Source organism: Aythya marila, assembly GCF_965140915.1.
Source record: "Aythya marila genome assembly, chromosome: 27".
NCBI lineage: Eukaryota > Metazoa > Chordata > Aves > Anseriformes > Anatidae > Aythya > Aythya marila.
In genome coordinates this window covers 789970-816426 of record NC_139068.1, presented here as the reverse complement: position 1 = coordinate 816426, position 26457 = coordinate 789970, and the positions used below count along the sequence as shown (strand labels likewise).

The window sequence follows — 26457 nt, the reverse complement described above, 5'->3', positions numbered from 1 at the left end:
AGCACCCCAAGAGCTGGGGCTGTGCAAGGGGGATGCTGCCACCACCTCCTGCTGGCTTTGGGGGAGGGGGGCAGCTCAGGGGGGCTGTGAGGGTCCTGGGATGCTCCAAGGGGCCTGGGCAGCTCTTAGGGCCCATGAGTGATGTGTTGCGCTCGGGGTCCTTCGGGGGGGTGCTCCAAGGAACCTGGGGTGCTCCGAGGGAAACCTCAGACGACCGGGGGGGGGGGGGGTGTCTTCAAAAGTCACAGCGTTCCCCAAGAGGCTCAGGATGCTGTAAGGGGGGGGTTCAGGATGCCACCTTCCCGGGGATGCTCCAGCATCGCGAACCACGACCCCCCCCCCCCCCCCCCCACCTCAGGAACCGGGATCTGGAGGACGACGACGACACCGGGGCGGGTCCAGGCCGCCACCCCCCCGCCCCCCTAAAGCGTCCCCCTCTCCCCTTTCCGCCTCTCTTCCTCCTCCTCCTTCTCCTCCTCCTCCTCCCCCCCCTCCCCCTTCTCCCCCCCCCCCGTCCCCCCCGGCTCTCGCGACAGCTCCGCGCAGAAAATGGCCCCGCGGCCGCGCCGCCGCTGATGGGCGCCCCGGGCGGCTCCGGCCCCCCCGCAGCCTCGGTACGTGCGGCCCTGCTGGGGGTGACGCTTTAATTTTTAATTTTTTTTTTTGGGGGGGGGACATACGACCCCAGGGCTCCGGGGGGGGCGACAGCGGGGCTGTGCGCGGAGCTCGGAGGTGAGGAAGGGCCGGGAGGGGGGAGCAGGGGGGGGGGGGGTTGAAGCCGTGCGCCCTCCCCCAAAGGAGGGGGGAGACCAGGTTTGGAGGGGAGGGGGCTCAGTCCGTGGGGATGCTAGGGCTGCGTTGTCCCGTGGGACTACTGGCCGCGGGGGCTGCTGGCCACAGCTCTATTGTTGGGGGGGTGCGGGGGTGCTACCGGCCACAGGGGCTAGTAGCCACGGGCATATTGCAGACAGGAGCCACTAGCCGTGGGGGGGCTGCCAGCTGTGGGGGTGCTCACCAGGGAGCTCTTGGCCATGGGGCGGGGAGCCGAGGCCCCCCCCCATAACCAGGGGGTCCCTGCGCTCACTCAGCTGTCATCTCCCAGCGGGGTGGCCGCGTGAGCCCCTTGTTCCCAGCCTTTTGTCTCCTCTCCCGTGCCGAGGAGCTGCTGTAGGAAGTCTGGCCGTCGTGCAGAGATGCTCAGAAGGGAGTATTTGTCCCGTTTATCTCCCCGGGTGGATTTGTGAACCTCTTCTGTTCTTGCCAATATGCATAAACCCTCTTGTTCACTTGAGGGAGATGATCTTTATTAATTATTAACTGAATCGGCACAAGCAGATGACAAACCCCCTGCTCACCCCCTTAGCCCCCAACAAGGGATTTTTTTGGGGTCCCACAGGAGCGGGAGGAGTGGGTTCCAGCAGGCTTTGGGGGGCCTGACCCTGCAGCAGGAAAACCCAGTGAAAAGTGGCACTGGGTTTGCGGTGGCTCCAGGATTTGGGTTTCCAGGGCAGGGTTTGCACTGGATCGGGGGGGGTGGGATGGGGGGTCACAGCTGCGGTGGCCATGTGGGGTCATCAGGGATGGAGGCAGCAGCAGGTCAGCAGTGCTTGGCTCAGGGCATCGCATTCAGGGCTGCAAAACAGCGAAAAGTGCCCTGTTGTGTCAGACACCATCCCATAAGAGGTGAGAAATGGCAGCAAAACGATGCAGGTGCCACCAGCTCCCCGAAATCCAGGGCCTGGGGCCAAGTGTGCAGCAATGTCATGGAGCCACCTCTGCTGCAAGAGGTGTGATGTCGAGGAGATCCCTCTCTGCTCAGTTATTCATCCATCCACCCCAGGCCTTTGGCTTTGTTTGGGGTTAACTTGCTTTTTTTATTAATCTTTATTAACTTGCGCTTTTTTATTAATTTAATTAATTAATTAAGGAGAGACTGTTTTGCTGGGAAAAAAGGATAGCAAGAATCTTTTGGGGGAGAAAGCATTCAAACTGTTGAGGCAGGGCATTCTTGCTCAGCACCTCCATACAGCTCCTCAAATACAGCTCCTTGAAAAAATGCATTTTTCAAGAAATAATGAAATTATTCTGGGGAAGCTGTGGTGTACCGGGGCTGCCAGCTTCTGGGGCACGGATCCCGCTCTCCTTGGGGGCTCCAGCACCAAGCCCAGCAACATCTTTAGGTGTTACAGCTTGGCTGTGACCTTCCTCCCATCCCTCTTGGATGCGCTTCCCAATAGGGCTTGCAATTCCACAACACCCCAACAATATGTTTAAAGATTATTTTCTCCAGAAAAGCTGAGAAAATGCCTGTAAGAGCAGACGCTAGTAGGCATATCCAGCTGTGAGCAGGGCAGCACAGATATGGGTGTGCTGGTCTTGGTCATGGAGATATGAGATGCCTTTTGCTGAGAGCTATTGTTTGGCTCTTGTGTGGCCAGGGCTGGTGCCACAGGTCTGTAAGGCCAAGCCAGTTAGTTTTGGGGGACCGCCTGCTGTAATGTTCATGAAGGAATTGCCCCCAGGCATCCATCAGCCAGGCGTTGGGCCCTGCCGCCATGTTCCTGGTCATGCAGTGGGAGCAGAGACAGGGGCTTGGTATTACCCAAGGGTGACAGGTGGGGAGGGATGGTGATGGCTCTAGCTTCAGTGCTCGACAGCTGCCCGCCTGTGGAGGGGCCGTGTTGGTAGCCTCTCTCCCCACAAAGCCCCTTTGAGGCAGGAGCACCACAGGCACCGAGGGGGAAAAGGAAGTGGTGGCTGTTGTTGTCGCTCCCTGGTGGGCTCTAACCTCTGTCCCTTGCATTGGGTGCAGCATCACCAAGAGAAGACACCATCGGCAGCGAACCCCTGGCCTTGTGCCTGCCACCAGCCAGGCCATGAAGACAGAGAAGGATGAGGCTCTGCCCCCCTTCTCGCTGGGGGGTAAATACGCTGGAGAGGGGGCAGGTGAGTCCCTCAGGAGGCGAAAGGCCTTTGCTCTGGCTGCTGTGGGGGTCCCATTTGCTGCAACTCCTAGGGGTGGTGGCCAGCTGTGACACTAGAGGGGCTGCTGGTGGCCTCCATGTGGGTGCCATCGCCCCATGCTCCCCTCCAGAGGCTCCCAGTGGGTGGATCCAGGAAGGCAGCATCCAGCAAGGAGCACTCTGAGAATGTGTCTCCTGTGTGGAACCACGCTCCAGGAAGACAGACACCCCCCCCCCCCCCAAAGCCCCAAGCTGACCAAGCCATGTAAGGTATCCATTTGTGCAGAGTAGGAATGAGGACACTGGAACTGGCCCCTTTGCAAACAGAAACCTGGATCCAACCACACAGCTGCATTTCAGCACACAGTTACGGCCCCAAAACACCTGAATCCCACCCAGCTCCAAGGCTCAGGGCTGGGGGCCAAGGGTCATGGGTGTATGGCGGCTGCACAGGGCACTCGTGCCTGCTGCCTGACAGCCTCTCCCCCACAGGCTGCAGTGAAGCGGCTCTGCCTGGCGGCCCCATGCCAGCAGTGGGGAGTGGAGGAGCCCCCACGCAGGACCTGCGGCTGCTGAAGCGCAGACCGGCCTCAGGTGAGCTGAGTACGGTGGGGGCGATGCCACGGGTGATGAGGGGGCGATGACCAAGGCCAATGCTGTCTTCTCCTTCCAGGGAAGCACTACGCCTGCTCCAGCTACGGCTGCAAGCTGGCCTTCCCCAGCATGCAGGAGCTGATGGACCACCTGAAGGTCCACTACAGACCAACGCAGTCCCTTGAGGGTAAGGGGGATGGTGGGCACCGGGACACCCCGTGATTGCTCCAGGGTGCTCTTTGTTTGGATAGGAGGGGGAAAAGCAAGGTTTGAAGCTGGGGCTCACTGCACAAGTTGCCCTCAAAGTGCCTGCGCCCCTGGGAGATGCTGCATTGCCCCAGCCAGCAGTGGGGAGAGCACGGGAAGGGACAGGGACATGTTGGTGGGTCCTCCCATTGCCACAGGGGGGTGCAGTGCGGCTGGGGCTGTGCTGACTCTGCCTCATCTCTTTTTGCAGGTAAAACCTTCCAGTGCCCCACACTAGGCTGCATGGAGACCTTCCCCAGCATGCAGGACCTCATGGCCCACATGAAGGTGCACTACAAGCCAAACCGCTACTTCAAGTGAGTCCCCACCCTGTCCCCATCACCATCCTGCACAGCTCTGCCACCTCCCTGCAGAGCCCTCGCAGGTATTGCAGATGGCCCCACACCAAATCCCATCTGGGGACACGCTGCAGTACCCAGACAACCCTGAGCACCCTGTACATCCCCTTTTCAGCCTTGCCTCACTTCCCTCCCCCCCCCCACCCCCCATTTCAGGTAGCCCCCAGGAGTGGTTCATGTGCTGTGCGGCGGGGGGAATGCTGCTCCTGGGGCTGTGGGTGGGAACTTGACCTGGCACTGATGCTGCCTGCCAACCCTGCAGGTGTGAGAACTGCTTGCTGCGCTTCCGCACTCACCGCTCCCTCTTCAAGCACCTCCACGTCTGCTCTGACCGCGCCGGCAGCCCTGCACCACCCCAAAAAGCCGAGAAGCCTGTCCCGCCCGCTACCTCCGCCCTGGAGAAGGAGTTCCCGGCCAAGGCAGCTGAGGGGCTGCCCAAGCTCCCGAGCATTATCCAGCACACAGAGAAAGAAGCCATCATTCCCGGCGCGGACACTGCCCCGGCAGCACCCGCCACACTGCCCGCCAGCCTGCCTGAGCTGCCCAGCTCGCTGGAGGCGATGCCGCTCGTCTCGCCGGCCCCCCACCCCTTCCCACTGCTGGAGCCCAACCTTTTTGGGCCATCATCCTTGACTCGGTTCTCGGGGCCACCCCCCTCCTCAGTGCCGTTCCTGTCCTATGTGCACCCGTCGCCCTATGGTTTACCTCCACCCCCGGCGCAGCCCCGTTTGCGGCCCTTCGTGCCCAGCCACGGCCCCCCCGTCTCCAACGCCATCTGGAAGAAAAGCCAAGGTGAGCGCGGGCAGCCATTAGGGCAAACCTTCTGCTCCCGCCTTGACCAGCAGCTCCTGGATGAGGACCCACCGACGGCCAGCGAGGATCCCTCCCCCCCTACACCTCCCCAGCCCAGAGCCACTGCAGCCCAGGGCTGCCCCAGTCCCTCTCTGGGCTCCCCTCACCCCACCCCAACCACCCCCTGCCCCATCCCACCTCTGCTCCCCTCCTCTCCCACCTAAAGAGATGCTTGATTGGAAAAAATGAAAGCAACCACCAAAAAAATAATAATAAATAACCAACCTCCAAATTTACCCGGCCCTGCTGCTCCTCCCTGGCATGCTGGGGTGTGAGGCAGGGGCCGGGCCAGGCCTGCCCCCCATCTTTCCCCCCCACCAGGGAGGGGAAGACCTAATGCTTGTCTTGCCCCTCGATTCCCTCCGCAGGTGTGAGTGTCAGCCCACTCCTCCCATGCTTTGGCTCAGGAGTGACCGCAGGTTAGTTTGGCACTACTGGGGCTGCTTGGGGGCTGCTTTCTGTCACTGAGGGGGTGGGGGGGGGAAGGAAGGGGGAGGCACAGGGGAGGGGAGAGGCCCCTTGGAGGCTGTGATGTTCCCCGGAGCACAGTGGGGAGGGCGGGCACCCTTGTTTTTGGGAGCCCTCCACAGAGGAGCTGCTCCCCAGGTAGGCTTGGAGACTGGGGGGGTCACTGGCTGCACCCCCCCCCAAGGAACTGCTGAGCCTGGCTGTATTGGCAGCACAAACTGGGGGTGCAGCTGCTGCTTGGACTCAAAAGACCCCCATTTTCCCTGGCTGTTGGCCAAGCTGGAAACCACCTGCTTTTGCTCTGCAGGTGCATAGGCGATAGGCAAAGGGGGTCCGAGCAGCACAGCCTCACAATGCCCACAGCCAGCTCTACACCCAGCCTTGGGGTCCCCTCCAAGCACAAAGGGTACCCTGTGTGTATACAGGGCCAGGAGCATGGGCTTCCACTCCCAAATCCCGCTCTGCACGGGGCTCCCACCCCCGGGGGCTCCCCAGCGAGCGCTGTGCTTCCCTCCTTGCCCACCCTTGCAGGGCACGCCTCCAACAGCCGCATCGTGTGGGAGCACACGCGGGGCCGCTACACCTGCATGCAGTGCCCCTACTCCACCGCCTCGCGGGAGGAGATGACACTGCACATCGAGGACCACCGCAAGAACCTGCCACCACCCGGGCGCCTGGACGCAGACATGGGTACGGCCTTGGGGGAGAACAGGGAGGATGCAGGGGGTCCCTCCCGAGTGCCCACATGCTCTCATTATATGGGATCGAGCAGCTCTGTGCACTCTGGATGCTGAACTGAGCTGATTTTCCCCCAATTCGGGGGAAAGAAGGCATCAATGGCCCCAGTGCCTGCCCCCATGTCACTGCCACAGTGGGCAGCACCCAGGGGTGCGGTGTGCCCCTGACCCACAGCAATGCCCCAGGGAGGCTGCACGTCTCCTGCCATATCCCAGGAGCTCGGCCCCAGCCCTGACAGCTCTCTTCCCTCTCCTTCCAGATTTCAGGGTGAGCCTCGCCTCCTTCCACTCGAAGCTGACGCCGGAGATGGAGAACTCCCTGTACTCGCAGCTCTGAGGGACCTTGCCCCTGTTGGGGATCCCCCCACCCTGGCTGGTTAAAGGGCACTGCAGACCCCATGCCACCGCACTGGGACAGGGGCACGGGGAGCATCACTCCAGCGTGGGGTGGCAGAGGGGGAACAACCTTTGTTTTCTTGACTTTCTACTCCCCTCTCCCTTTTATTTTTGGAAACGCTAAGCCCCTGGACCCTGCGTGTCTCTCCCTCTCCTAAAGGTTTTTCATTGCCCCAGGGGCTCAGGCGAAGCCTGGTGGATGCTCTAGAGGTGGTGGACTTCTCTGAAATGAGGTCTGGAAGTTAATAAATGGGAAGCATACAGGAGCAGTGGCTGGGGGATCCTCTGTGGGGGCACATGGTGGGGGGCAATGGGCAAAGTTGTGCCAGTCCCCAAAAAAAAAAAAAAAAAACAAGCAGATGGGGAACAAGAAGGCAGGGCTCCCTCAGTGGGTCCCAAGACAGGGGAAGGGAGGAGAAGGGGTGGGTTTGCATGGAGGAACAGGGGGGTCTTTGTATCCCCTTGTGAACAGGTCCAAACCATACAGGGCTCCTAAGGCAGCACTATCCCAGGAAGGTTTAAAGGTTTACACCAAAGCAGGTCTAGGGGCAGCCCCCACCCTTCTGCCTGGCTGGGAGCCCTGCAGCACCCTGGGAGGGGGAAGATGCACAGGGATTTTGATTTCCTTGGTCTGGAATAAGGTAGCCCTGCCCCTTGCATCAGCACTGTCTGGATGCAGCCCCAGGGGATGCATGCACCCACCCCAGGCTGCTGGTACCAGGGGTGTAGTGCCTGAAGTACAACAGGGAAGAAGAGCCTAAAATAGCAGTGCTGTGCCCCAGCACCAGCCCTGGAGCAGGGGGAGCATCCAGCCCAGCCCCATGGCACTGTACCATTCCCTCTAGGTCAGCTCCTATGCATCCCACCCAGGGAGGGCTGCTAGGAGGCCCAAGTCCCTCCTTCACCCGCTGAGCTCTGCTCCAAGGGGCTGGAGTTGCTGCAAGTGATGGCTGCAGCCTGCTTGCCCCCCTGCAGGAGACCTCCAGGCTCCCCCCACCACACACAGCAGCCATGGCAGGATGCACATAGGAGTTCCTGCAGCTCAGCTGGAGCTGTGCTTTCCCAGTCACATTGGCCCCATTACACAGGTCCTGTCTGTTGGGGGGGCGGCGGGAGGCTGCATGCTCCCACCTTCCCCTGTACAGCTCTGCCTGCAGGACAGAGCTCCAGCACACCCACCTCTGTCTGAGCAGGGAAAGGCATGTGAGGAGAGGGGAGCAGCCCCAGCAGGGGTTGTGCTGGTAGTAAAAAGGGGCAGCCCCCACTCTGGAGGAGGCTGAGCAGCAGCATAAGGGGGGGTCTCTGCACAACCAGCCCTGTAGCTGGAGCTCTGTTCCTCCACGTAGCTCCTCACACTAGCCCCAGAGCACAGTGCTGGGTGCCCTAACCTTGCAAAGACCCCTAGGCAAAACCCATGGCTGTGCAGATCTAGCACAGCAGCAGCTCACCAGAGCCAGGCCAGGATCACAGCAATGCAAAGGCATCTCCAGCCCCCAGGGAGCTGTGCACAGCTCACACATCAGCCTCCCTGAACCCTCCAGCAGCTTCCTGCTTGAGGGCAGGGTTTGGGCAGCCCCCCAAAACCCAGAGCTGGGGCTGCTCACCCACCTCCTCCTCACCCTGCACCACCCTGGAGCTGTAAGCCCTGTCCTCAGCAGAGCTGAGCATCCAGTAGAATTGAATATTAAAAATGTCTTAAAACTAGGACTTCTCAGCATTTAAGCAGACTTTCCATACAGACCAGAAGAGCAGACACACACTAACCTGGTTCCCCAAGAAACAGCTCTTGCAGCTACCCATGAACCTTGCTGTGGCCATTTCCAGGAGCAGCACAGAGTGAAGGCTGCATCATCCCCACAGAGCCCCCACATTCATGCAAGCACCCCGCTGTATCAGGCTGATCCACATCCCTCCCCAATGTGATTCCCCACCCCAAAGCCCCCATATCACCACCACCACCCCGTAAACAGCCCTGCCCAAGCCAGCCCTGCAGAGCAAGAACAGACAAGCTGCACTTACCAAGAATCCACTCAGCTGGGGCTCAGAGCAAAAAAAAAAAAAAAAAGCCATGCCTGGGTGAACAGGACAGTCACCACTGCTGATGGGATCCAGCTGCTCAAGAAAAACCACCCCAGAGCTTCCACAGGCTGCTCGCAGCTCTGGTGTTCATAGAGCAGGGGCAGTTAAGACAACATTCATTGCAATGGATTTTTAAAAACTGAAGTCTTTATTAAAAGTTTTATCCAAATTTTGTAACAAAAGATACAAAAGGGCCGGAGATCATTATTTCTGGGACTAGTCTGACCAATCAAAACCTGACAGTTACTAGGCTAATATAAAATCCATACAATCTGCTAAAAATGCAGGGAAAAATTAGAAGTAACTGCTGCTCTGATTTTTTTTTTTTTAATTCCTTTAACATTTATAAGTTACTCAGTTTGCATTTTACAGGAGTTCTTCTCCAAATGGTTACAGCTACTGTACAATGCAAGAGACAACAGCAAGAACAGAACAAAGCAACAGAGACTCAGATGTGCTGCAACACACACCACTCCTGAAGGAACCGCTGTGAACCTCACCTCCAAGTGCTGGGTGCTGACAGATTGCCCAAGCAACAACCAGGAGCTCCACGCAGTGCCAGTGCCCCGGAGCCCCAGCACTGTGCTCCTCCAAGCAGCAGCTGCCCCGCCCAAGCACTGCTGTCCCAGCACCCAACACCCACCCGTTCCCATCCCTGGAGGCCACAGGGCCAGGTCTCTCCAGAAGCTATCAGCTGTGCTGTCTGAACACCTCGAGGCAGAGGAAGGAAGGGCCAAAGACCCTGCAGTGGAGAGCTACCCCTGGCCAATTTCAGCCCCCCCCCCTCCCCGCTCTACACACCCCAGGTCAGAGGGAGACACGGTCCGCAGCGCTGTCTGCACTCCTGCAGTGCGCAAATAGCCTGAATGGGAATGAGCTGGACTTCTGATCAATGCACTTCTCTTCATGCTGAAAAGGAAAAAGGAGGACGACGCATACACCAGGCTAGCGCTGAGGCAACTGTCCAGAGCTGTTACTGGCTAGCAGAAGGACCCTGAGAATATATAGGCTAACACGGTCTCCCGGGGAACGCCGAGTTAGGTGCATCACAGTGATACTGGTTGAACATGTTCTGTACAGTGCGAAATGGAGTTTGACAGAAGTGCAGTATCCCTAAACCTGCTATTTCCTATCTCTTCCTAAAGGCTGCTATGGCGATGAGAAACTTCATCACGGCAGAGGCTCACAGCCACAAATCAGCCCTACTTGGGTGTGCAAGTGGAAGGTATTAGGTGGCCATCAGGAAAAAAATATTCCAGTTTATAAAAAAAAAAAAAAAAACAGGAAAGCAAGTACAGGGCTACTGCAAGGTGCATCACCAGAGGTACCAGGGTCTTTGTAAGCAGTCAACAGTCAACCCCCCCATCCAAGACCCCAGGCACCCCACATCCCCAGCACTAAAGTATCTTCAAGCATCTCCAGAGATCACATCACCATTTTTTTCTGATCAGAGAGACCTCAGTGATCATTTGCTTAGAGTCCATTCAGATGAACCAGATTTGCACCCACTGCTCAAGATGGCTCAAGCGTCTTCAGAAAGCAGGTCTGAGGGCATGCAGATAGCAAACACCTTCTTTGCTGTCAGGCAGGGTGGCAAGCTGGAGCTCTTGTGTGGCAAGGCTGATTTCAGACATGAAAGATACCCTAGGAGGATTTTTTTTTTTTTTTTTTTGCAAACTGCTGCACAAACCACAGAACGGAGAAAGCCTTTGGTCATGAGATACTTGTGAGAAAGAGAGCCTTGTATGGAAGATTCCCCTGAATGCCTACAGTATTCTACATCTTAAAAAAATATATTGTGGACGCTGCAGCCATACAAAGGGGGGAGGAGTGGGAGACAGGGATTTACAGTCTCACATAGACACAATGGGGAAGTTAAGACAAGCACAGTCATAGTCTGTAAAACTGATTGGCTTGCTGGGATCAGTCATCCTCATCATCCTCTTCATCTTCTGGATCTTCCTCTCCTTCATCCTCTAGATTTCGTTTTCTCTTTTCCCCTCGTGGAAGGTCTGCAAAAAGAGGTGAAGCATGAAGCTCTGTCTATTCAGTCTTGTGGAACAGCACTCAAACTGTGGCTACAAGCTGCATTAGCCACAGCTTGCCAGTGAACAAGCACAGACTAGACTCTCACCATTACAGAACAGAGATCCACCCTGCTCAGCTTCCCATGCTACTAAGAAGCACAGACTCATATGAGACATTAAGTATTTTTATGCCCTCTAAGCATCCCACATTCCATCAAGTGCTTCAAAAGGCTTTTTTGTTGAACACTCTCAGAAGTATAGGATCTGTAGAATTTGGTCATTTCTAACCAAACTGATACAAGGTCATTTAAAGTCATGCCAGCCACTATATTCTATCAACATTAATTTAGGTGCTTACACCCTGTTAGAACTAAAGGAGTCTGGACTCAAATCAAGTTCAGCTTTACTACCCTCTCCATAGCTGATAGGAGAAAGGAACACAAGCATTCAAGAGCATCTCCTCACAAAGACTGCTAACATGAGCTTCCATGACAGAAGCCCTAATCCTGCATGAACTATCAGGATAAACTATTCAGAACTGGTTCCCTAGGCAATTTACCTCTACTATTTGGCACACCTACTTAGCTCAGTAAGCATTAAGAGGCACTGAAACTTGTTTCCCCATCAGCAGCGCATGACCCTTAGGTTATAGATGTTATACTCTAGTTAGCTCAGGCATAAGCAGCAGCTTAGCAGTGCCCACAAGTCAGAGCACTGCACTTATCAAGGAAGAGCTGAAGGCAACAAGAGCACAGCGCAGAAGCTTGGGAAGCTCTTAGAATCCAAAGAATGTGCAAGACTGTCAAGGCAGCTTTGCCAACAGTTTGTTAGAATTCAACTTACCATCATCAGCTTCATCATCTTCTTCATCCTCACCATCTTCCTCCTCATCTTCCTCCTGGAATCAAAACAAGACACCTTGTTACACAAGCCACAATCCCATGAGCAAGGTGTAATTCTGTTACCACCCTTTCCTCTTCACCTCTTCTCCTGCCTAACTCTAACCTAAGGGTGACAGGTACAAGCTGAGCATGGAGAAGCTCCTGTTTCCTCAATAGCCTCTTGTACCCCTTAGGAGTAAGGGGGTGTACAGTTTTATCACTTGAAGTCACAGTTTATCACTTGAAGTACAGAAGTATTGATCCAAGCAGTAAACAAATACTGAACAGGCAAACTCATTGGATGGAGTCAAAAGGTAGCCAGATGGGAATAGCCAGAGCCAAGGGCAGGACAGACCCCTTGGATCTGCCCATGAAGAAGCATCTGACACCTGGTCAGATGGGTCACAAGATTAAGGGATGAATGCACTATTGAACATGCCAACTCACTGCTGTGGATATACACTGACAACAAAAAGTCTCACCTCATCATCTACTCCATCCTCCTCCTCTTCACCTTCAAGGTCATCATCTTCATCATCTTCTTCATCAATGACTTCTTCATCCAAATCATCTTCCTCATCATCATCTTCCTCTTCCTCACCTTCTATCAAAAGATGAAAGTAAGCATTAAAGTTTCAAAATACTTGCTATTCCCAGACAGTATGCTCACACCTCCTACTCCAGCACTACATGAGCAATAGCCCGGAAATCACAGAAAACAAGCTTGCACAGGGAGTGCCAGCAACAAGCCCTGTCAGCCTGCAGCAAGTCTCACTTCTCATGCTGCCTGCCGAAGGAAGGAATGGGGACAGGTTGTCCAGACAGCCACTACTTAAGCAGCAAGTTATAATCGCTTTTTTTTTTTTTTTAGCAACACAATCACACAGAAGGGAAAAAGGAGTTGATCCCCAGAAATAAAACCATGAAGAGAAAATCCTTACCTTCCCCATTCTCATATTCATCTTCCAGTCCATCCCCATCTGCTTCAGGGTCTGAGTCAGGGGCTTCCTGGTCATCAGCATCAAATCCATCTAGGTAGGTGAGCTGGGGCAGAAGGGTGAACACACTCTCCCGGTAGTTGATGAGCATTGTCACCTCACAGTTGAAGAGGTCCAGACTATGCAGGTTTGGCAACTTTTTCTGCAAAGATCAAGTCAGTAGATCATTTACAAATCAACAGTATTAGAGGATCATGCAGCCATCAGAATACAGCTGGTTTCCTAACCATACCTATGGCAAAGCAGTCTTTGCATGCGTTCTTTTCACCTTGTGCTCTTCTGGTGGAGATAAGTTGCTGCTTTTACTAAGTGTAGGACAACATTCACAATAAAATACAACTCCTTTTTAATCCATCTCCTGTCCTACAGCTTCCCCTCCTTGAAGACAGCTCCCTTTGAAGCCACATGGGAATCTTAATTCCTCTAGGACAGAGCAGGCAACAAGCACACAGTGCCCAGCTCTCACAAAGCAGGATGGATCACTGAACCAGACTCATTCTGCCCCAAAACATCAGGCAAAATACCAGAGAGCACAATACAGGCAGCAGACCAAAGCAGTGTCTGCAGCCTAAACCTGATGTGCTTTCAGCACAGCCACAGCAGCTCTTCCAAACAGGCTATCGCACTGTGCACCAGGCTAAGTACAGGAGAGCAGTTGCAAGCTCTTTCTGGAATGGATGTAGGGACAAAACGTAATAGCTACAGAGGCAAAGACCCTAGATCAGGCCTTTCAAAACTACAGAGTCTAGATGACAAGGCAAGAGCCGCCTTTGGGGCAGTTTAGATGCACCAGGGATGCATTTCCTGCATTTATAACAGGAACACCTTGCAATTCAAGCTGTGACAGCACCCTGAGTGCAAGGGTCACAGCCCAGCAGGACAGCATCTTTGGACTGATGCAATGGAAACCCTCGCTGGTGTCCAAGCAACTCATCTCCATGACACCCCAGGTGCCACCTACCTCAAACTGCATCCGACCCATTAACGGTCCTTTCTTTCTCAGATGGACACTGAGCACTGCATCCACAGTTTTACTCATCCAGCCCAATTTCATGCTTCTTTTAGCAACTGGCTGCTGGTTTTCCAGACAGTGGAGCCATTAACTATTAGCCCAGCCTCAAATTGGACCCACTCATCTGTTCCCATCAGAACCACGAAGTGCTGTTGGAACAGTTACCAAGATGTTGGACTTCTGCTGCACAGACATGCTCCCCAAAGGAAACGTCATCCCTTAGATCCCAGCACAGCCTTTCACTCACCAAGGGCTCCAGAGTATTGATGTCTTTGATCTTGTTGCCGCTTAGATTCAAGTGTGTCAGGTTAGGAGTTCTCTCTGCTAGAACTTCAAGGCCACCAGAAATCCGGTTATCACTCAGCTCCAGCTGCCAGGAGGAAGCATCATATGGTCACAAAGTGTTTTTCATCTTCTGACACATAGAATAAAATTCCCTGACAACCAGACTACAACAGAACCCTGTTCATTAGAGAAGCAGTTCCAGTTTTGAGACCCTTTTTCTGCAAGCTAACATAGCACTCCCAGCCACTTGTGTACTGCAGGATTACATATCTTGCTATCTAACTGCAATTTCTAAAACCTGAAATATGTTACTGAAGTTTAACAGCCACATACCAAAAGCAAGAGAAAAATGTTAAAAATATGAGCTCAAAAATACTCTCAAATATTAGAAAACAACCTCTCACACAGCTTACAGGCCTCAAAGGAAAGAGCAGAATCAAATGGTCTTTTCCTGGCTGATGCAGGGAAAGAAGTTCTCACCAGGGCAGCAAGGTCTCAGAACAAGGACTACTGAGAGATAGGACCACAGGTTTGACTCACCTTCCGGAGTTTGTTAAGCTTGGGTAGGTTGGAGACAGACAGCAAGTTGATGTTTATCATGCTGAGGAACTCCAGGTTCTCAAAATCTGAAGAGAGACCAACGATCTTCCCATCATCCGAGCGGCAGTTATCAAGAACCAGCTCCTTCACCTACCAACAGAAACACTCAGAAGCTGTCACTGCATTCCCAAGTCAAACCTCACCTAAAGTCTACGAAGCTGACATTAGGCGGAGTGACTGACATTTCACAGCAGCATGCGCATCTGAAGGTCCCCCCTACTCACCTTAAGGAGCATCCAAGGTCTTAAAAGCCAAATAATTCTTGTAAGCGCACAAAGTCAGCATCTGTAACTGTGGCAAGGATTTTACCCTCTAAGCACAAGCTGTGCAGCATGCTACCACTGTACCACATCATATGATTCCAGCCAAGGTCTGCCTTCTCTACTAGGAAACCTTCACAGGCTGAACCATAAAACTGCAAAGCATCTCACACACAAGGCCTCAAAAAGCTTCCAGAGTGGCACTTTAGGCTGAACTAACCATAGGCCAAACATCACCTGGTTCTGTCCTCTTCAGCTCCCCCCACAACACTAGATCTGCTTTGGGCACTGGAAAACCTGCCCCCAGAGGGTTTGTTTCACTGAAAGCATATATTCCTAGTAGAAGTCTCAGCACAGAGCAAAAGCTCTACTCTCCAAAACCTCCAGGCCCTTCATGAGGGGGGCACTGATGGCGTATATTTTGCCAAGCACAAACTACACACACAGAGGTAATCTATTCCTGGTAATTCAGCACAAAATCCCTTGTGGCATTACAACCATAAAGCACAGCAGTGATCTGTTCCCCCCCCTCCACGCACCCAAAGGGCAGGCATACCTGGCACCCTCCTCTCTCCCTGAAGCACAGAATGCTCCAGCTCCAGTTCTCATGGGCCATTCCCAAAACTTGCTTTTACCCCACACATTCTTCACAGCACATTGCAAAAATTAGTCTTGGCCAGAAAGCTCATGATGCTCTCCAAATTCCTCCTCTGCAGCTCTCCAATTTTAACTCTCCTGCTCACATCAGCCAGAAGTCATTTGAAATTCACTTTGCCCTACTAGAAGCAGACTTTCTTGTGCTGTGAAGTTGCCAGGGCAGCCCTGAAAGCTCAGAATGAGTTAACACACTCCAGAAGTGGCTGTACTGGTCAGGGCTCTAAGCTCAGCAGCAAACAAGCTCAACTGGGAGTTCTGCAGTTGAACTCATTTTGCTCCTCAGACAGAAGTCTCTGATTAAACTAAGACTCAGTCCCCCCAACATAAAGGGGACCAAAGCCAGCACTTCACAGATGCTGCTTCATTGGTGCAGCCATAGAGGTGAGAGTGAACATTACTAAGTTAAGAACCAACCTAGCTGTGAAGAGACTATCTTTAACTTGGACTAGCGCCTTGCCCTGAATGGCAGAACAAATGCTGCAGCTGGCAGTGCAACAGCAGAACAGGACTGATCAGCCAGGACTGCTTATTCCAGTGGCAGTACTGGCTCATACCAGCCTCGGCTGCAGGGCACGCACACTCTGAGCCTGCTCGTTTCCCCAGCATGCCACTCACTCAAATTCCTGGTGTCAAACAAGAGGAAACCTGCAGCTGGAAGCCTCGAAGGGACACTTCTACTCCTCAAACCATTCTTGTTCTGCAAGTTCCTTTACCATCTGTGAAGGCTTTAACCTCTACTACAACCTCCATTTACAGCCTTTTTTAACTTATGCTCCAGCTTGATTTTAAGCTGCCCATGGCAGCATGCTGCAGAGACGTACCGATCTGTCACAAAAACAAGGTGACAGCCACAGCTATCTTGCTATAAGGATGCCAGTGGGGCCACAAGGCTGGCCTCAGATAAGGGCAGGCCTTGTTTCTGAAGCACTACCCACTGAGCACAGTGGCAGTGAGCCAGCTCCCAGGAGCAGAGGCTGAAAGGACAACACAAATGCTTTGGAAAGCTGCAAAAACCCAACCCTCAAGCCTCAGCTGACCACTGTGTACAGCTCGATCTAATCACTCCAGCAGCAAGGCAGATTAACTGGCCCCACCAGATGAGGGGACATCATTCCTCTGCTGTGCAAAGGACATACTAGCCACAGGCAGGCACTGGGAAGCAGAAAGTTCAGCCAAGGAGGCATTGGAGAAGTACAGCAAAGGAAACTGAGCAGCAAAGTGATTGAATGCAGCTCAGCTATCACCTTTTCTCTTTTTTTTTTTTTTTTTTAAGGTTAGGCGGATTTAGCACAGCACCTCTATGATTCCTCACGTCCCTGCCGTGGCACCAAATTTCCTCTCCTCTGAGAAGCTGACCGGCAACCTTCAGAAACTCCACTCACACGCATATGGTCCAAGCACGGGAATTTCCACCCCTGATGTCAACAGCCACGTTCTCTCCTCTACCAGGACACCCCGTGCAGGGCTCGTGCAGTGAGCCCACGCAGTCCTGGCTGCTTCTGCGCAGGAGCAAAGGAGCCGTGAATCACCAGCGGTGGGGAAAGCACAGCCCGCGCTGCTCCTTTGCAGCGTTGTGCTGTCCTGGAAGCGGCACCCCGGGGGCTGGAAGCACCCCACGTCCCTCACGTTAGCCAGAAGAGCCCCAGGAGATGGCACGGCGCCTTCCCCCGTCCCCCAGCCCGCAGCGGGAGCTCGGCAGCACCGCAGGCCGGAGCTGGAGGAGGCTCTGGCGGAGGAGCAGCGCATGGCCATGCTCGGAGAACGTGGTGCGAGCCCGGAGGCGCGCGCACACACACACGGAGGCGATCCAGCCTGCTGCGGGCACCCCGCGCGGCCGAGAGCCCGGGGAAGCACCCACCAGCGGCCCCCTCTTCCCCCCCCCTTCAGCCCGGAGGCCTCGCCCCGGGCCCCCGCGGCCCGCCCAGGCCCCTCCATGGCGCCCGCGGGCGGCGGGAAGGGCGGAGGGGGCCGGCGGCGCCCCGGGGCCGCCCCTAACATGGCCGAGCCGCGTGCGCGGGGCCGCTCCGGCCATGTTAGGCGGCCCCGGAGCGGCGGGAGCCATCTCAGCCTGGCGCCGCCCGCAGCCATGCCGGGCGAGCCGCCGGGCACGGGCACAGCGGCGGCCCCGGGGCTCGGGGTAGCGCAGCCCGGGCCCCGCTCCGGCCTCCCGCAGCCGCCGCTTCTCCCCCGCCGCCGCCCCCAGCGGTGCGCGGTCCCCAGGCCGAGCCGAGCGGGGCCGAGCCGGGCCGGGCCGGGCCCCAGCGCCTGTCCCTTTCCCCTCTCCCTTCCCCGCCATGCGGCCGCAGTACCTCGCCCGGCTTCTTGTTGCGCAGCTCCAGCGTGAGCCGCTTCTTCATCTCCATCCTCCCGCCGTACCGTGCCGGGCCGAGCCGAGCCGCAAAACCCCCGCACCGAGCCGAACCGAGCCGAGCCGAGCCCGCGCACAGCCGCCGCTTATATAGAGGAAGGCGCCAACGGCAACAAAGGCGGCCCCGCGCCGCGCCCCCTGGCGTTCCCGCTCCGCACCGCACCGCGCAGCCCCCGGCCCCGCCGCACGGCAGCGCCCCCTGCCCGGCCCCGGCCGCCTCGGGGCCAGGGGGGCTCGGGGGGGGGCGGCCCCCGGCCAAACGGGGTGGGGGGAGCGGGGTTCGATGGGGGGCGACTCGTCCTTCACCCCCCCGTCCCCGTCCCCGTATCTCGGCTCGCCGCGACACGCACGCAGCACTCGTGGATCCATCCTGTTACGGGGATGCTGAGAGGGGCCCGCGGGGCTTGAAGGCTGGACGGGGTCTGTCCCCGTCCTTCAGGCATGGTGTCTGGGGGTAGGGGGTTGACCTCCAGGCCTGTGGCACCCGCCCGTGCTGTTTCTGGTTGTGTCTGACCGAGAGAGCTCAGGCGGTCCCGCTGGCATTGGTCACAGGGTGCATGAGGCCCTGTGGGGCTCTGCCCCAGCCCTGTTCAAACCAGCACAAGGTCACCACAGGACCGCTCTGTCGCCAACAGGGTCACCACGGTGTTTCACCTCCCAGCTCTGGCCACCGCCCCCAGGGACCACCAGCAGGGCCTCAGGGACAAGTCGGGGTCCCAGTGATTGCGATGTCTGGCCTGGACACAGCACTGCCCTCTGCGCCTGCCACACACGCAGCCTCTGCCTGCAGATCCCTCTGGGATGTGGCACTGCTGTGGGTGACTTTGTTAAACATTACCTTAAAAATATGCAGGGAAAACTCTCTGATCGACTATCCGGGCTCCATGTAAACAGGAACACGAGGGCTTGCAGGACTAGCCCTAGAGTCCCTCATTGTCCCCTTTGGCAGTGGGCCACCGGCTCTCCTCCTATGTGAGGAAATGGCTTTCTGGTGCGTTCCTGTTCGTTTCTGCCAGTTGGCTCTAACATGAACCATGTTTTATTAGGAGTAGCAGAAGGAAGTGGCCATGTTCAGCAGAGGGCTTGAACCTCTGAAGGGGCCCAAAGCAGGGCTATTTTGGAGAAGCGATGGACATTTTCATGAAGAGCTGCATTGAAAGATGGTACATTTTGGCCTCTCTGCAATCTCCCCTTGCTGACCGTGTCTCCATTTCTCTGGCCCTGTTGCGTGCCAGAAAGCTCCAGGCTCTCTGCCACAAGGCGAGCAGCCCGTGGGCACCGTGTCGGTGTCCCCTCTTCTTGAGCTGCCCTGTCACCAGAGCTGCGCAGAGGCATGTGAGCGCTGCAGGGGACTGTAAGTGCCCATGCACTGGGCGAGCAGGAAGAAAAGCCTTGTGGCAAAGCCCAAGCGTTGCCCAGTTGCCCCCTCCCAGGGCGTGAAGCACGGTGTTGTCCAAGCTCCGTTAATTGCATCCCCGTGGGTGAAGCAGAGCATGGGGCCCTCTTTCTCTGGGCGAATCTTGTCTCCTCTGGCTTCTCTGGAGCTTCACAGAGCCCTGCCCCGGGAGGGGACAACAGCTCCCAGCACCCTTGTCTCTCCCCAACCGGAGCCCCCTCGCTAAAAGGAGCAGATCTGCAGGCTGCCCCTGGGCAGAGCAGCTGGGAGATGAGGGGAGAGGCTCCCCCCCCCCTTGCTGATCTGCATTTGTTTTAAGGTCTCTTTCATGTACTCTTTGAGGCTCGTTTCCTGTTCTTTGTAGAAAACAATGCTTCCCTCTCCCTGTCCCCCCCCCTCCGCCCATCCCAGGGTGGCTTTATCTCCCCTCCCTTGGGATTCACTGCACTGGGTTCCTCAGAAGCTGCGTTTTATGTTTGTCTTAAAATAAAAAACCCAGCTCTGATTTAACTGAATTGATTTTAAAGCTGCGTCTGGTATTTGATGTCTGGTAGAAGCATTTAAACTGATCTAAACTTTCTGTGTTTGGGCACATTTACATGAAGCTGGTAATTTACTGTGCAAGTGACAGCAACTGAAAGGCTGGACCTTAAATGCTGACATGGGTTGAAATTCAGGTCTGGGACTTTTCATACAAGCTGGAGCACAGATGCTCAGAATGACATATTATCTATTATACATCATGATACTATGTCTGTGCTTTGCACTGCTTCAGCTACTTCATTCCTAGCCTAGTGCCTCCACGGAGTGAATCCTGTACAACTGGGCCATTACTGCTCCATACACGAGGATTTCCACATCACATCACGCTTCTGTGACCTCATAACAGGAATGAGATCCCCCAGATCTGCCGGCTGCTGTAGATTCCCAGCAGCTGGTCCTGCTGGGACGGACTGGTATCCAGCTACAGGAGAGCTGTGGGGACACCAAATCAGCTGCAACAACTTCTCCTATGGGCACCTTCATGCCAGCCCCGGATGGAGAGACGGTCCCTGTGTGAACAAGCATGCAGCCAGTTTGCCAGTGCATCTCATTCCTCAGACCCTCTGGGGATCTCAGGAAGATGCAGGGATCTTCCCCCATAACTAGAGGATGTGATCAAGCAATTTTATTGGAAATTTACAAGCAAATAAGGCACGGTCTGGGAGAGTAGAAAACCTGAGACCGTGTGCCCCAAGAAGGAGGCAAATAAAGCTAACCCAGTCCTCGGCAGCCTTTAGAAGAAATTCGCTATATTTCCTTTTTTTCTTCTTGTTTCCCGGATGGGACCTGGGGCCCTGACTCTTGCAGGGATCGAGGTGCTGCCCCCGGCCGGCGCTGTCCTCTCCTCGCTGCAGAGACGCGGCGGTGCCGGCAGAGGGAAGCATCCCCCCGGCGCTACGGGTACGGGCGCCCGGCCGCGGTCCTATGCAGGCTAAACCCCGGCCCCAAAGCGGCCTGGGGCTGCCCTGGAAAAATCCAGGAAGGTGGGAGCGAGAGCGAACACTTCTGTGTGGGGAGAGCCCCTGCCATCCCCGTGGGGCAGCCGCAAAGCGGTCCTGATGTGGCATACAGCCCGAGCTGGTGCCTCCAGCCCACCCTCTGCAACCCTCGTCCTGCGGTCAGTGGCTCCAGGGCTGGATCAGCTCTGCTACGAGGACAGGATGGAAAGAGAAGGCTCTGGGGAGACCTCACAGCGGCCTGCCAGTGCCTGAAGGGGCTGCAGGAGAGATGGGGAGAGGAGGGACCCTGTGTCAGGGGGTGTAGGGATAGGACAAGGGGGGCAGGAGGGTGGCTTGAAATGAAGAGGGGAGATCTAGATCAGATATGTTATAAATGAAGATACAACTCAATCTGAATTTAGTACTATTTATGAAAGACAAGTAAACAGCGCTGGGTGCACGGGGAGTCTGCTCTACCCACGTAGATGAACATCGAACTTTCTAAATATACAGAACAGTCTCAATTTTCCATTCCTTTTCTTGTACATATTAAACCCGAGTATGCCTATACATATGTACAATCAGAAAAGGTAACAAACAATCCTTTAAGTCTATTACTATTAATGTCCATGACTGGGGGAGCATAGTTGGAGTTGGGAATCCTGGTTGAAGTGCTCCCATATCTTCCATGACTTCATTAATTTTTCTCAGATCATATAACAGTCTCCATTTTCCATTCCTTTTCTTGATTACAAACACCGGAGAATTCCAGGGCTAGTCGTGGGAACAATATGTCTCACTTTAAGTTGTTAAGCAACTAGGCCTTCAGGCCTTATGTATCCTATTCTTCCCGGATCGAAGGGAAACATCCGTCTCCTCTTCAAGGCCAGTAGGGCCTGGGTCAAAAGGCTCGTCCAGGTCACCAGGGGGCGAAACAGCAAAGGCCTGCGATGGCAGTAGGGGCGGGGGGGCAATGGTGTAGCAGAAGGATCAGTGGACGAGCCCGCAGATCCCTCACTGTCTGGCAAACCACACGTGTCTGACTGTGGCCCCACATGGCTCTTTAAGGCCTCAGAGACTGCTCGCCAGGTGCCGAGGAATCCCACCACAACCTTGTTTTTAGTAGCAGAATCCCACACCTTGACCTCCGTTTGGTCCCATATTTCAGGATCATAAACTGATTGTTAATAAAGGGAATATGCTGTAAGGTTAACCACGGCAGTCTTTGTTCCTCAGGACGTATGATTCCCCATAATGCGCAACTGCTTACCAGCGAGGGGCAGTTGTGTGCGCGGCTCCGCTTCTCTCAGCTTGAGCTTCTCTCCAGCTCCGGTGCGCCCATTTCCAGTGACTTTCTGTACGAGCTTCTTTGGGTGGCTTGCTGAGTTTGGCCGAACCTATCTTCATGAGGAGATCAATGTGCCTGTTCCCGTCCTGGTCTCCGTTCTGCTAGCCGGTCCCTATTCATTCTTTTTTCCTGCTTCTTTATTGATGACATGACTTCATTACATCGTGTTGCCTTTTTCATCTTGAGGGCAGGCTCCCCTCTTATACCCTTCTCCCCACAGCAGTCCTTTTCAAAAACAGCTCTTCATTGGTCAAACAACTTTGCATATAACAGCAACAGAAAACACCCAGAAACTTCCCTGCCTCAATGGCTGGAGAACAGCAACTGGAGACTGCATGGCGTCTCCTGAATCACCCTTCTTTGTTCCCTCTAAACTCTTTACAGTCCTGATGGCCTCATCGTTAAGAGTCTGATGTTATCACCAACCATGGTGCTTGCTGACCCCTGTGGCCACGGTCCCACATCTCCCCCTACTTTATTAATATCAACCATCTTCTTGACAAAAATTATTACTCCATACATCACAGATAGAAGGAAGAAATTCTTCCCTCTGAGGGCAGTGAGGCCCTGCCCGAGTCTGCCCCGAGTTGCTATGGGTGCCCCATCCCTGGCAGTGCCCAAGGCCAGGCAGGCCTTGGGGGCAGCCTGGGCTGCTGGGGAGGTCGTGCCCATGGCAGGGGTGGGAAAGGGTGGGCTTTGAGGTCCCTTCCAACCCAAACCATTCCATGTTTCTATGCCCACCAGGCAGCCCTAAGGTTTTTGGAGCACAACATCCAAGCCCAAAGCATTTAGATGCCTCCCTCCAGCCTTACTCCAGGCACTGGGCTGAAGTGCCTGAAACAGTTGTTGTCTGGGGGCTCCCAAAGCTAGAAGGGAGAAGAGGGCACATCCAGAGTAAGATTCAGCCTGAGCTGGCTGTGACCTGAACACTGTGCCTCCAAAAGCAGGTAGGATTCATCCCCAGGCAGAGATAGAGGCGTGGGGCTGGCACTCCAGCCTATGCATAGTATTTCCCTGGTGTGAGATAAAGTCACAATTCTCTCATATTTGCAGCATTACTCTTTTATTGGTGATTCTCTTAATGGAGCTCCAGGGACATCAGCCTGTCTGCCCTGAGCTTTTTGCACAGCACGGGCCTTGAAAGCTTTGCAGTTCGTGCCTTGTCTGCCAATCCCTGAGTGTAAAAGAAAATCCAACCATTCTCTGTGGAAATTATTTGTCCTGCCCCGCAACTCCCAACAGAGGCTGTATCATTTGAAACACGCAGGTGGCAGTCACCTGCTGGTTCCTTCGGACTCTCTCCATACACTATTTTTTTATCACAGTCTGAGGGTTGCTCAGCCCAGGATGGTTTATTCTCTCTACTCTGCACTAATTAGCTTTGCCTTGCAGTAATTAGCTGTGGATACTGGCATCGTTATGCCAGTGTAACCATATAATATCACCCAGCTCCTATCTCAAAGCAGATCTGGAGGCACCTTGCCAACCACTGTTCAAACTTTCTGATAGGGAAGCTGAGCCCCATAGTGGGGAAGCTGTTTGTCCTCCACCACCCTGCAGGGATCCAGTGCCTTTCGGGCCAGCTTCTCCCAGCAGCTATGCTCAGCATCATCACCACCCCATCAGCGCCTGGAAACAGGTGGGAACGTGTTCCACTACAGCTGCAGGGAGAATGGGGAGAGGCAGCAGGGAAGTGCCTGGGGTGGGATTTGGGGAGATGGGGCTTTCTGCAGACCAGCTGCAGCACCCACCTCACCCTACACGTGCAGTTATCACCTCCATGCTGCCCTGGCGCTCCCGGGCTGTTTGCAATACTTGGCTTAAAAAAAAAGGTAACAGATAATTACTGTTTTTGCCAGCTCTGTAATGTCTCCCAGCTCAGCCTGACCAAACAGTAACAGCACTAGGAACTATCATTATAGCTATTACTGCTGTGTGCACCACAGGATTTTAGATCCCCTGTGAGGAGTCAACATCCAGGGAGACCACAGAGAAAACCTGTCCCAAGGAGCTTACAGAAAGCACGCAACACAGACAGGAAATAAACTTCAGGTGCCTCAGGCACTGAGATGCACCACTAATGCTGGGATTAAGTGTGACTGGGTCTGCTGGCACGGACACCTCAAGGACTGCCCTGTGAAACACCCCTTGTCCCCCAGGAGCTATGTTGGACACTTCAGCCCAGAAGACTTAGGACACATGCAAACAAACAGACACAAAGTCCACATATAGGATTCTCAAATGTCTCTGATCATTTCTTTGTATCTAAAAAATACAGTTGAAACAATACCCTTTGAAATATTACTAACACCCACTGCATCCCTGCCCCTGCACCATTTTCCTACTACCTGGGCTGTGCTTTGACTGCATTCAGACTCTGCCAGCTCGTGCCATTTCTGTGCAGTGTGGCCACTGATGTTTGAACCCTGGGGTCTTTCCAGCAGAAATCCCCTTCCCTGGGTCAGGCTTTACAGCCCTCACTATGCCTCGTCTCTGACACCACAAAAAGTCCTGCTTTCAGGCTTAAAAGCATCCTGCCCCTCCACCTATTTGGCTTGTCTGAATTTCAGGCCTCTACAGTTAGGAAAAATCAGAACTTCTCCACTATCACAGCACAGCTCAGCCAAAGCTGCCTGTGCCCCAGATTTGCAGTTTGTGCTAATGTTCTTTTTATTCTCAGGAGCAACACCACAACAAGAGCATCTCCAGATGTGCTGGAGCTTGTCCTCATCACCTCCGCAAAGCCCCAAGCGTGATGGGGGCTGCTGTGTTCTGCACGTTGGCTGCCATGAGTTTTCAAGACATGCAAAGAGGATTTGGGAAACTCTGCTCATTGGGTAATAGTCCCACAGGTGCCACGGGGAGAGGTGGGATGGCTCCATCTCCCTGTTCTCATCGCAATGCCAAATCTCAGTGGGGCTGCACTGCGGAGATAGGCAAGGACCTAGCCTGGGGGCTGGGTTCCCAGAGCAGCCTCCTCCGCTGTCACCTGGCATTGTGCAACCCTCACCCTCCCTGCAGAGGGTGTGTGCAGAAACCTGCTCATGTGGGTGCTGCTTGGGGTACAGCTGAGCTTAGGAAGCAGCCATGCACCAGTACCAGAGCTGCAGGACCCTGTGGGCTCCCTCCTTCACACCACTCTCTCCTTTGTGCCCCCCAGGTGCGGCTGCACGATGGGATGGTGTCAGATCCTCGTGCATGGATTTGGAGCCACCTCCAGTTATGCATCCATCTCGGTATTAAGGCCACCAAGAAGAAGGGCTACAAGAGACTGGAGTGGTCCTGATGTGAATGTGTTTTATTGTGCAGGCAGTTGCACTCAAACCACTGCCTGCACATGGGAACACAGGCAAAGGCTGTTAAATAACTCACAGGAAGACACAGGCATTGCTTGTTATCCGTCAAGACTGAGTTGGAACCGCAAAGGATTCTCTCTGCTATGAGAGTAACTCATCTGCTTTAGGAAAGAAGAGGGCAGTTTGTGCCAGGCAGTGGTTGCAAGAAGATGGAGATGGTCTCCCTCATGGTCTCAGAGGCCAGGCAACAAACTGGGAATTACAAGAGCTGGACATAGCCCCTCCAGTACTCCCAGCAGATCTGCTCTGTGGGCACTGGTGGCACTTCCATGCCCTTCTCAAGCTTTGCTATTTAAGGTGACAAACTCTTCCAAGAGGTTTTTCCAGCAGTGCTGCCTTCTTCCTTATAGTCCTTTAAGAAGATGGATCCTGCCACCAACAGGGTCAGAGGCAAGCCTTTGATCTGCCTTCTTAGGGGCTTGTGGATTTTTAACAAAGGCACAAATTCTCCAGGCTTTACCTTGTCATTCTTCAGGTGCAGTGCGTGGGGAGGGGGTCCCTGGGAATTCTTTCTGCCTGAAATAGAGACAGCAGCTCCCACTTTCTGCCCAGTAGACAGTAAAGGGGCCGGGGGTCTCCCCTTGAGCCCTCAGAGATGGCCCTGGATGAGGAAGCCCCTGGTTCCCAAGGCCTGTTGCCAACTCTGCTATTCAGTCTCACAGGACCTGCACAGATCATCACTGTCTGCTCCTGCCAAAGCTTTGCACCATTCTGAGAAAGTATTGCAGCGTTGGATAAACACAACTACCTGGGTGCAAAGCTTCTGCCAGCTGTGATGTAAAGCTACAGGCTCAGCCTGAGCAAAAAGGAGTTTTCTCTTCATCTCTTTCCATTTTCAGGTCTCTTTAGAGTCGGGATTCCTCCAAGCAAGAAAGGATGAGAGGTTGCAGAACGCAGGGGCTTGATTTGGTGAGAGGCGCTGCCCTGCTCAGATTCTGCTAAATTTGAAACTTTCCAGGACTTGAGCAGCCCTTGCTGCTCTCATGTCCTGCAGCTGAGTGGGGAGAGCCCTGCTGGAGCTGTTAGTGTTGCTGAGAATAAGAGGATTTTCTCTCTCCTGATGTAGATAGACTGTACTTTCATCTACAAGAAGG

General features: G+C 54.6%; 2 protein-coding genes across 4 annotated transcripts; one reads left to right on the top strand and one right to left on the bottom strand.

Annotated features, from left to right (window-relative positions):
- The first annotated feature begins 520 nt into the window (after positions 1 to 520).
- Positions 521 to 6862, top strand: ZNF414 (zinc finger protein 414). Of its 2 annotated transcripts, XM_082780238.1 has the most exons (9): positions 521 to 614; positions 2813 to 2946; positions 3456 to 3557; positions 3637 to 3744; positions 4015 to 4120; positions 4425 to 4954; positions 5383 to 5433; positions 6014 to 6172; positions 6480 to 6862. In XM_082780238.1, the coding sequence occupies exons 2-9, from the start codon at positions 2877 to 2879 to the stop codon at positions 6554 to 6556; spliced, it is 1203 nt and encodes a 400-aa protein (XP_082636364.1). In that variant the 5' UTR covers positions 521 to 614; positions 2813 to 2876; the 3' UTR covers positions 6557 to 6862. The 2 variants fall into 2 exon arrangements, with proteins under 2 accessions (XP_082636364.1, XP_082636365.1); XM_082780239.1 differs by lacking the exon at positions 5383 to 5433.
- A 1959-nt stretch (positions 6863 to 8821) lies between these two features.
- LOC309888024 (acidic leucine-rich nuclear phosphoprotein 32 family member B) lies at positions 8822 to 17988 on the bottom strand. Of its 2 annotated transcripts, none has more exons than XM_082780192.1 (7): positions 17724 to 17988; positions 14438 to 14587; positions 13860 to 13982; positions 12544 to 12742; positions 12085 to 12203; positions 11565 to 11619; positions 8822 to 10706 (listed from the first exon to the last, which is right to left on the bottom strand). In XM_082780192.1, exons 1-7 carry the CDS (start codon positions 17775 to 17777, stop codon positions 10618 to 10620), a joined length of 789 nt encoding a protein of 262 aa, XP_082636318.1. In that variant the 5' UTR covers positions 17778 to 17988; the 3' UTR covers positions 8822 to 10617. The 2 variants fall into 2 exon arrangements, with proteins under 2 accessions (XP_082636318.1, XP_082636317.1); XM_082780191.1 differs by having other exon boundaries at positions 12085 to 12206; positions 17724 to 17910.
- Between the last annotated feature and the right edge of the window lie 8469 nt (positions 17989 to 26457).

Excerpts from the sequence above, each read along its gene's own strand:
- LOC309888024 (XM_082780191.1), bottom strand. The coding sequence starts at position 17,777 with ATGGAGATGAAGAAGCGGCTCACGCTGGAGCTGCGCAACAAGAAGCCG. Across the intron at positions 13,983-14,437 it reads AGCTTAACAAACTCCGGAAG|CTGGAGCTGAGTGATAACCG; the intron begins GTGAGTCAAACC and ends TCCTCCTGGCAG. Across the intron at positions 11,620-12,084 it reads AGGATGGAGTAGATGATGAG|GAGGAAGATGAGGAGGAAGA; the intron begins GTGAGACTTTTT and ends TTTTGATTCCAG.
- ZNF414 (XM_082780238.1), top strand. The coding sequence starts at position 2,877 with ATGAAGACAGAGAAGGATGAGGCTCTGCCCCCCTTCTCGCTGGGGGGT. Across the intron at positions 3,558-3,636 it reads GAAGCGCAGACCGGCCTCAG|GGAAGCACTACGCCTGCTCC; the intron begins GTGAGCTGAGTA and ends TTCTCCTTCCAG. Across the intron at positions 4,955-5,382 it reads CATCTGGAAGAAAAGCCAAG|GTGTGAGTGTCAGCCCACTC; the intron begins GTGAGCGCGGGC and ends TTCCCTCCGCAG.